Raw genomic sequence first — 11,001 nt, 5'->3', positions numbered from 1 at the left:
CACATCATAATATATATCCTTTTATTATTATGTGGATCTTTAATTTAGGAGTTGTCCCCCATCACAATAAAATTGACCTGATAGTGAAGTACGATGTCGTTTTGACGGCGTGGGAAGTAACTCATAAGTGAATGCTCTCTCTCGTAAAATGGTGGCCCTACTTCAATTTTATTCATTGTGGGGAAATAATCTTTTTACCAACACATTCAAGGCGACGATGTACGAAAACTTTATCGGAAGTCTGATTCCGACTTCAGAATTAGAAGCGGAAACGGAAACGCGCTCTCAAAAGAGAAATTTTTGGAAGCGTCGCGAAAGCGCAACTTTCCAGATCAGAAGTATCGTGGAAGCGCGAGGGTTGTTGGGTTTTTATAGTTTTCTTCTCTCTTTCATGACTCTAATATAAATCCTTTTAATGATCTTCATATTATAAGGACTTGATAATTCATGAAGATAAATCAAAATCTCGAATTGAATGAAAACCCATAAAACATATAGTTGAAGCCTCATTCAAGCAGGTTGAATGAGATTTGAAGATTTGTTTGAGATTTTTAGTTTTGTGTGAGACAATAATGGCATATAAGATTATAGATGAGTTTGATTTGGAGTAAGATATTGATTGAAACTAGGTGAGTGAAAAATCAGTGTTGTAGATTTTGGGGCTATACTAGGATGAATCAGAGAGAGAGAGCGCAGAGTCATTCAGCTTTGGAGCACGCTACTCATTGTAAAATGTAGTTACATATCTTTTTGATTCCACACACTTGGTCGGTGTGATTGGAGATATCGTCATGTGTTTGATGTATTGACTGAGAGGTGATGCATATCATTGTGGTTAACTACACTACTAGTATCGTGTTAGTTATTGAATTATTTGTGTTGTTTATTCTAGGCCAATTACAAAATGTTTATTGAGCTCATTTTCTATCATATTGTTTTTCTATAATGTTAGTAATTATTTTTGTTGTTTTATATAATGAATTTTTAGATATAAATATATATTATTTTATTATAATGTTTCCAAAACTTATCCGCTTCCATTAAAAAAAAAACGCTTCCGCACTTCCATACTCTTCACTTCCACGTACACGCACCCAATTTTATGTAGCTTAGATCCAATGTAGGTCTCACCCTAAGGCCCAACCCGCTCAATCCTAAAGGGGCAATCACAGCCTGGCCCGACCCGTCCTAATGCAAGGGCCACCCCAAGCTTTTTCGATTAGGGTAAGATAAGTGTTGTGCAAATAAAGTCCGGCCATACTTTACGACCCAATCCTAATGAGCCTTTTAAGGCCTAGCCTGGCCCGACCCTAAAAGCTCGTCCTTTTGGTCCTAATAATAACATTTGTTTTCTATTTTTTAAACATATTTCTTCAATTACATATACAATAGAACTTATCTTTATTTTTGATTGATTTTATAAGTTTTCTTTTCTATTTATGCTTTGTTAAATAATCCTTGATTTTGAGTGGAAGTTAATTGAATATAAGCATTTTGGCTTATATTTTATAAATTTTTAAGCTAAATCAATTATATATATATATATGCAAAATATGATTATAAATTTAAAAAAAGTCTTATATTATGTATATAATTATATAGCTAAATTTTGAGGAAAAAATAACTAAAATGTATTTATTTTAATTTTTTTTATAAACCTAATACAAAATTCAGCCCGGTTTGACCCTCTTTAGTCCTATATGGAAGGCCGACTCTACCTGATTCTATTATCCCTAAATGAATGGGTCGTTAGAGTGGGCTAATGACTTACATATTGCTGCCTGAACCCGGATCTAAATTTTATTAATTTGGTCAAATCCCGGTCCGCCCTAGCCCGGCCCCGTGATGACCCCAATTCCAACAGTATCATCTTGTAACGGAATCACGAGGAACTGAACAAAAATATAACGCCAAAACTGTGGGCTTTTATGGCTCCGGTATGACCCGCGGGCCTTTCAACGATGTTTCCCTCCATCCCTCCCATCATATCTTATCAAAACCTAATTCTCGTACTAGTGGACTAGTGGCATTCCTTCTAGACTTCTAGTATATAGTGATGACTGATGATTGATGGATGAACCTAGCTACCTTCAAGAAAGAGATTCAAGGATTGTAAGTCCCCATCGACTAGCGTTTGCTTTAACACACTATGATTTGGAATTAAAGATCTTATTCCACCACATTATTCAGATATCTGATTTAGGTAGTTAATTTTTGTCATCAAAGTGATTTGGCTCGAGTTTTATTCTGTACAGAATTACAATATCTATTCAAATATCTAATTCGAACAATGAAGTACATTAGGTAATGGTATTATCTAAAAAGTATGACGGGTTATTTTTGAATTATCGAATGAGCTAAGATAAGAACAATCGAGCAACCGAAATGATCCACGTCTAAGAAAAGAAGATTCTTCGAGTTGCTCCTAAGTCCCAACAACAAAAACTTGAAGAAATCACCCCCTACTTGGATCCATTTTCACCCAAAGCAAATGTGTCTAAGATACGGATACAAAGGGTGGCCCGAGGATGGTGCTAGCTCTCTCCTACCTCCATGTGAAGCAAAGCAGTGTCGAGTCCACATTCATGTTCATTATTACGTCGACGGGTCCCGTTCACTTTGTACAGTTGTACACCCTTATTTCCTTCCCATTCTTGGCCAACCCGGCCACATGCGCCTATCTGCATGTTCAATTATCACTCGAGCTGGAGGAAAGTGAAATGGAAATATGATGAATTCGAATTGGGATTCAATCTCTCATCTATTCATGTAGAACTGTTGCAGAATCACAGTCGATCATGGGGTATCAGATAGAGGCCAACAACGAAATGGTGAAAGGTAGCTAAAGCTGTAGGTGTCTGGGCATTTCTGTTCTTACATTGCGAAAGTTGAATCCTCTTTTCCATTCGAGGTTGATCATCCTCAACTCAATCAATCATGATTCCATTTCTGGCCCTAGCAATTACAGTACATGCATGACACCAATTCATATTCGATCCTTCTTTTTCCGGTGGAAGTCTGCATTTTTTTAGCATAATCATCGATGTACGTGTACCTTTTTTTTAATATTTATTTAATAAAGTACAAAGCAGGGTCAAGATCAAAAACTTCTCAAGAAAATCCAAAGGAAAAAAGAAAAATAAAATAGATAATTCTAATATCAAAACCGATAAATTTGGAAATACCAAATAATAAGCTTGTAATAACTTAGCGAGCATACTAAAGGGAATATCATACAAAGCAAAAAAGTCATTAGTGAGGCCTAAATTGGTCATTCTGTCAGCTACCGCATTTCCTTCTCTGAATATATGATTGCATCGAAAAGACATATGTAATACTTTAGATAGACAGTTGTGCCAACAAACTCTTAAGTTCCACGGAGAAGAGAAAGATTTGGAATAAAAACATGCCACCACACTTACGGAGTCACTTTTCAACCATAAGTAGAACCAACCTCTAACAATAGCAATTTTGATGTACGTGTACCTACGCATGCATGCAATTACGGAATTACATGGTGCGCTAATTTTCGAAAAATCAACAAATCATTCAGTTTGAAACGCCATTTTCACTAAAAATATCAAAGTATATAACATGTTAGAATGTTAGATCTACAACAATAACATATAACACAACCATGAATATATATATATATATATATATATCATAAAACCAACAAAAATACCTGAGATTAATCTAATCACTATCAAAAAAGAATAATGTAGGTTTGTTTAGGTGGAGAATACAGATTTGGAATCCAATTCAAGTTCCATCACGTACCATTTGGTGTAATGCATGTTTGGTCGAAGGTAGCATTCTTTGAGTTTATAGACCCTAATGAACAGATAGGATTCCCAAAGGGTGTCACTAGATTGGACCCTTAATTAAATTGATTCCTTCTTCCATTATGGAATACGTCAGGTTGCGGTACCAGTGTGCTTTCTCTTTCAAATTTCTGTTCTTAATTTGAATTCTATAAACTTTTTTCACAACAAAGATCAATTTTGAAGGTCACCAAGAGACACTGAGCTAGACAGCCTCCTATATCTACGTACAACTTCTCCTGCGAGGATCGACTGCTTCTGGGGCGTGCTTCAACAAAGACTCTTCTTTTAGTTATGGCAAATACCAACCTGATTCAGTTTAAACAACCCGAATTAGATTTACATTTTTTTCCCATATTTTAATTAACATCTTGATCAATTCTCATGAACTCATAATTTGTTCGAGTGATGTACTAATTATATTATCGGATTGGATAATTACCACGCAACATACACTTCCCGGTTTTATAAGTTGACATGAACGAGCTAGTTTTACAAGGCTGAATAAGAGGAACCATCAACTTAGCCATTAGCAGGCCATTACCTTCGCTAACACGGCAACCATAAAAATAGAATTCTTTCCTTTTCTTTGAGAATTTCCCCTTTTCTTTCTGCTACTTAAAGAACCTGCTAAACCAACATATGGTAATTAATGAATAGTTCCTTAATTCATAGCTGGTGCAACACGAGTTTACAAATAAAGCTCAAGTAGTAGTAGGAGAGTAGTAGTTGTTGTAGTAAAAGTAAAAAAAAAAAAAAAAAGAGTAACAATTTAAATACGATTGGCACTATGATTAACAATCCCAACCCAGTTGGGTCGCTGTTGCGGTTGCTTCAGGCAAGGGCATAACCTGCCAAGCCGAAGCCGCAATCAGAGGTCGGCTATGCCAGCCGATTGTCAGGCAACCTTCCTTCTCTTCCACTCGATACCCTTCCGCCGAGAACAACGTTAGCAGCATACTCGCCTGCTTGTACGCATTCGACCCTAAGTGGAGCGGCCTGAACCCGGCTTCTTCTAGTCGGGTTCTCCACTTCGCGAGTGGCTCGTGCCTCTCGACACGAGCCAGTCCCTCACAACATACCACGTTACATATCTCTCGTTGTATGTACATCTCCGCTAGGGTCTTGTCCGGCTGCATGGTGCCACAAGCTTCGAGCGAGTCGAACATGTTGGAATAGTAGTATAAAGCCTCCGTGAACCGCTCCAAGAACCCTGCTTTGTTGTGGTCCGCTTCTTGCTCCACCACCGTGACAATCTTCGGGTTAAGGTTTCTGATCAAGCTCAACATCATTTCAATCCGGCTCAAATCGGACCCGAGAAGTCTATGGAGCTGCATGATTGAGTTCACTGCTACTGCTTCCTTTGGACTAACCTGAAGCATCCACGGCTTCACGTCCTCTAGCCGCAAAGCCGCCACACCGCGGAAAGCAAAACGGACATTAACGGAGCGAGCCAGCTCCGCTAGCCGGAGACCGATTTCTCTCAGCGAGTCACGGCCGTCAGGTGACGGCGGTCCAATTCCAGTCAACCTAAGCAAGGGAGGCCCACCGGGGCGTAGAGCAAGAGCCTGAATCAGCGCCGGCCATTGTAGTCCGTGCATTAAGTTGAAGTCGATGACATGGACGCAATCGTGGCCGTGGAAAGCCTCCAAGATCGCCTGGTTCGCCGTGAAGTGCGCGAATTTGAGGTAAGGGCAGGCCTCGTAGAAGTAGTGGTAGAGAAGCTCGTTCTCGTGAGCCGAGCCCACATCGGAGCCGACGCTCTGTGGCGTGAACACACGGCGGCTGAGGGCGTCGATGAAGTATCCGGCGACCTTTCCGATACCGCAGCCGGTGTTCACACGTGTGAGCAGCGCCTGCATGGTCTCGATCAGCGAGCCCGCCAGCGGGAGATCCCCGTGCTGGACGGATTCGGCGCACGTGACGAGCAGCTGCACAAGCCTTATCCCGGAGTCTTCCTCCAACGCCGTGACGAGCTGGTGGTTCTGCAGCGGGGGCGGTGGCGCGGCGACTGGGATCGGTTTGATTTCTGTCCAGGTGTCGGAAGGGAGAGTGGTCTGATTGGTGAAGATGGCGTCAGGGAAGTCGAGATCGGAGATGGGGAGGTGGGAGTTGAAGTCGGAGGCGGAGAGGAGGGAGTCGACCCAAGAGGCGAGGTCGGAGGGGTTGTAGATGACGGTGTCGGAAGCAAACTGAGCAAGGTCATCTTGGGAGTTAACCATGACGTTCTCCAATCGCTCCAGCCGCTGAGCGACGTGACGTAGGTCGGAGGAGCGGACCTTGTACCCTGCCTCCGCCAAGTAACCGTCCATCTCTTGCGGCTTAGTAATAGAGGCGAGAGAGGAGGAAGACGACGAGCTCGAGCTGCTGCTGACGCCACCGGAGTTACTGTACGGCTCCATTAGGGGGGAAGATGAGTTGTTCTTAGTTGGATGAGGATGAAGATTCTGCTCTCATCTCATGATGGACGTAAAAAAAAAAAAAGAGAGAGATTAGTGAGAGTCGGAATGTGTAAAGGTGAAGGGGTAGTTTAGAGAGTGGGAAAGAGATAGGAAAGATGGGAAGGAGATGAAGATGAAGAATTGAAGATGGTGAAGTGAAATAGGAAGACGAAAGGGAGGGAGAGGGGGGTTTTGATATGATATGAGACCGAGTCGGAAAGAGAGTGTAGGACAGTAGATAGATAGAGAAACGGGCCGACTGATGACGCGCTCCACTGGTCCATTACCCACCTAATCTATAGTGTACATGGTTATTTTCCTTTTTCTTAAGATTATTTCAAATTATTGATTTAAAATAGTGATTAAGATGGAGTATTACGTTGAGAATTAGGGCATGGTTTTGTGGAACACCGTAAGGGGGATTAGAAATCCAGTGATCCACGTCAGGCGGAGTCCGCCGTGTCTGGAAATCCGCCGGCCTAACTGGGCCGGTCAACTATATAATAAGTAAGTGCTTCTCTCATCCTTGGAATTTGGAAATGCTAACGACGACTCTTTGGACTGCGGTGAACCTTAGCTCATTGGTTGTATACGTGTTTAGCTTCTACCGGATATTTTTCCGGTCCTGAGTTTTTCCACCGGATCAGGATTCAAAATTGAGGATATCGAAGAGGGCTGCAGCATCAGGTCCGGATCGAGAATATTTCTAACTGACCCTTAACCAAGAACCAAGATTCCCTGATCTTGATTTAGGTCTAAATAATAATATGTTGCAGCCAGGTGCATTCAGTACGAATTAGCACTAAAAATAATATAAGTTGGAGTCGATCATTCAGTACTTAATTACTATAGGATTTACTGCTCAAGCAAGAAGCAGCTGCAGTTTGATGACTTCTGCTCAACTGAAAATTAATTTACGGGTAAAAAATTAAGGAACTGAAGTCCGTTGGTGCTTAATTAAGCTTTACGCAGGTCCTTTTACATTGATTAGTTATATGATTACCAGTTTTATACAGCTCAAGTTTCAGGATTTTCCCTTCAGGATATTGCATGTCGGTAAAATTAGATAAATTATTGCTCGAGGAATGAGTAGATTATAGTAATGATGTGTTACGCTATATAATCTATGGTGATGATTGGTTCCAATAAAAAAAACCCATTATTGGTTACCACTAATATTCTAATTAAGAATAAGAGATAGAGAGTTCGCATAATTCTCTTATGTATTACGAACCAGAAATCATGAATTTGACTCACAACATATTAATTGATCTTATAATATATATAATTTAGCTTTGTAAACATGATAATATTATTATTTTTCTACAAAGAAAAAAAACAAGACAAGATTATCACATATATCAATTTTTTTCACTTTGTAATGGTATTCTAAACTCAGAAAGGTATGTGGTCCTATATACTACCTGATCAGATTTATTTCACCTATACATAAAATGAAATGCAGCTTGTCACTTGCTTAGGTGCCACACTACAATCAATAAATGTAGCAATTTCATGTAGTTAAATATAGATAGTAGCATTGTTCTGCGAATATTTTCGCATCAGGGAGACAGGTGTCATGTAAAGACACTATTGATGGGACATTGTTAATTAGTATTGTTAATATATATATATATATATTACTTCGTGGGTGTCATTGTTAATGTGAATCAAGTTGGATTAGATAAAGAAAGGATTAATAGGTTTTCTTATTTACTTACAAAAGTAAGACAAGGAAATATTCATAATACTGGATTTAGTTATCCACAAGTTGCTCTTAATTAAGCCATGCAGTCATGTCACCATACTATTAAGACAAGGACGAGTACGATTTAATTATAGTTAGGAGGACTTATTATTGAGTAAACCAAATCACCAGCCGATCGAACGAACTTAGTTTTAATCAACGGAAAGAAGACTACTACACTATAGTTTTATATCACTTGAGTTTCAATCATAACCACATCGACCTGAATGGCTGAATCCACACTGCTGAACAGTATTTTTTTAATGTCATCAACTTACCGTATTTAATTACTGGTTGATTAGTATTATCAAGCACTGAAGCTAACCACAGATCGACTGTGCTTTGTCACGATCTTTTACTTACCATCTCATACCTAAATTCTTAATTAACGTACAGAAGAGTAAGTTGATATATTTACTACTTGCAATCTTGGTAAAGTTATATGCAGATTCTGTTAGATTAGCTTTATTGATCTTAATTACTCTATCAAATATGTACTTTACAAATACGTGGATTACCCACTGAAGAAGTACTTTGAAGATAACGTAGCTAATTTTCAATAATCCATTTGCAGCTTATATTGTTGTTAATTAGATGTTAACGGAATGATGGTCCTCAATTTTCTGTATCTTTTATTCTACCTAGTGGCCGGGAGGATCTCCCCGTTGTAGGCTACAAATCAAAATGTTAATAGAATTGGAAATCTGAACTCGCTCGTGTACTAGATATATATAGCCCTTCTACCAAGGGATTTTTTTTTTGGGTATTTTAAAAGAATATCTCATTAATCAACTTTTTATTGCATTTTCACATTTCTACCGTTTAATTTTTAGAGTTTAAGTATAGATCACTTCTAGAAATTTGTATATTCCAGCCGTCGTGGGTTAGAGATAGAGCTCTGGTAGACACAGACAAGAGTGCCGGGAGGGGGGAGCACGGCTAGCACTTTACGCGCCGTCGTTTCATGTCGTCGGTTGCCGAAAGCAGCAATGTCCACACTTTTAGTGTATTGTGGACGTCGACTCTCTAACCCGCCTATATATATATATATATATGGCCCTTCTAGTGAGGGATCCATTTTTTAGTTTTAAAAAGTGAAAGGTCACAGGGTTCACTGTCAACTCTTAGAGTCTAATGCGTATATCACTTATGTAAAAATTCAGTTAAAATTGAGGTGTTTAAGACTTTCAAAACTAGAATTTAAACTCATAAACATGAACAGTTCAAGTTTGACATATTTGGTGCGTCAATTGCTTTCATCAAGTTTGATACCTTAACGATCACCATTTTATCTTAAATTTTACAAAAGTGATATACACATTATACTCTAAAAGTTGATCGGTGGAGATGTGAAAATGTAATCGAAAAGCTGAATGAGTTATCATTTTAAAAGACCAAAAAAAAAAAGAATCTCTTAGTGAAAAAGCCATATAAATATATTTACGATACATTGAAGATGTGAATCAATTACATATCATGTTTGACGTATATGTTAAGCGGAAAATGTAACATGTTTATAGGAAGCCGCTGCTTGCGCGCGGTGTTTCGATGGGAGTACACTGTCCTACGTATAGGAATCTGATGAAGATAAATTTCTTTAAGGAAACTAGTTCTTCCTAACTGGGAAGAGTTAAGAGTCAAATAATAGGGAGGGATAATGATAAAGAGTTGATTATATGTATAATCAAGGTGGTGATTCGCATAAGGTGGTCCAGTACAGTGGGTAACATGCATGCATGGAATATGGGACCAGGGAGATCGAGCGTATATTGATATTAATCATATTATAGATCACAGGGGAGCTTATTGATAGGATTGATATATAGATTTTTCACAGAGCCCAAAAATGAGGCATGAATTTAAGTGAAAAGGGATGCAAAGTCGTAATGCTCGAGGATGACTAGCCTAGGACGATGAGAAGGAGAGGACCAAGAGTTTAAGTTTGATCGGGAAGGTAATAGGTTATGGACACGTAGGGAATGAGTCACGAAAACTATTTCTGCTTGGTTGCGCTGGCATTGGTTTTATGAGGAGGTGAATCGAAGAAGGTGGAAGGTGGTGGGTGGTGGTGGCTCGATCGGTGGTAGGGATCACTAACTGTGAGTCTGTGACTGCTGTTGCTGATCGATACTGATAGCTCTGAAGAGAGATAGATCCGTGGATCTGTGACTGTGAGGGGAAGAAGATGAGAGAGGGAGACGATCTCTGAGAGGTACATGAAGAGAGAGGGGTATTTGGGACCAGAGCGAACATGCGTGTTGTGTATGGGACAGACATCTCTCTAGGTCTAGGGTTGTGTCCCCTTCAATTCCCGTTGTTTTTGCTGACACTATCACGTTATGATATTCACCACCAACCTCTCACCTCTGAAATATAAAGATCTTTAATCATTCAGCAGATACATATAACATATTTCAGAGATGAAGATGACGTGTGCGTGAGTGAGAGAGTAGAGTCCCTTGCTCCTCATGATTAAACTAGATCGATCTGAGTCATCTCCAATGGCATTTAACTTGAGCACTGTAACAAATATATCTTTTACTGGTTATAACTTATAAGTCATGACCGTGGGATACGTGATGTCTGATTTCTGGACCGGTATTTCCACTTCGTGATACAATGGTGTACTACTGTGGAGTATTAATTAGAGAGTTATATTACGATAGATTTGTCTTCGGGATCCCACATAAAAATGTCTTAGAACAAAAAAAAAAAATACTTATAAGTTATGATCCAATATTTCAACGGTAAAATCGTTTTTTTTTTCATAACTAGCTACAAGTGTTGCGTGTATGTTAGTGTTAATAAATAACACAGTATTAACAATAATATATAACACGGCCGCAACACATATGCGATTGTAATTTGAAGTTTTGAACCATGAATGCAGGTATGCAAGCATGTAAATATGCGTAAGACAGAACCTTAACTAATCAGAAGAAACGATGCAAATTAGAGACACAAGTGTGTGTCTCAGTTCTGTTCGCTA

The 11,001-nt window shown here is 39.2% G+C and overlaps 1 protein-coding gene across 1 annotated transcript; it reads right to left on the bottom strand.

The window, feature by feature from the left end:
- Positions 1-4,455: 4,455 nt before the first annotated feature.
- On the bottom strand, positions 4,456-6,454 carry LOC126797459 (protein SLENDER RICE1-LIKE 1-like). Its single transcript, XM_050524113.1, has one exon. It carries the CDS (start codon positions 6,224-6,226, stop codon positions 4,619-4,621), a length of 1,608 nt encoding a protein of 535 aa, XP_050380070.1. The 5' UTR covers positions 6,227-6,454; the 3' UTR covers positions 4,456-4,618.
- Between the last annotated feature and the right edge of the window lie 4,547 nt (positions 6,455-11,001).

This window comes from Argentina anserina, chromosome 1, assembly GCF_933775445.1.
Source record: "Argentina anserina chromosome 1, drPotAnse1.1, whole genome shotgun sequence".
NCBI classification, from domain to species: Eukaryota; Viridiplantae; Streptophyta; class Magnoliopsida; order Rosales; family Rosaceae; genus Argentina; species Argentina anserina.
The sequence above is the reverse complement of the archived record's forward strand: the minus strand, read 5'-3'. Positions and strand labels throughout refer to the sequence as shown.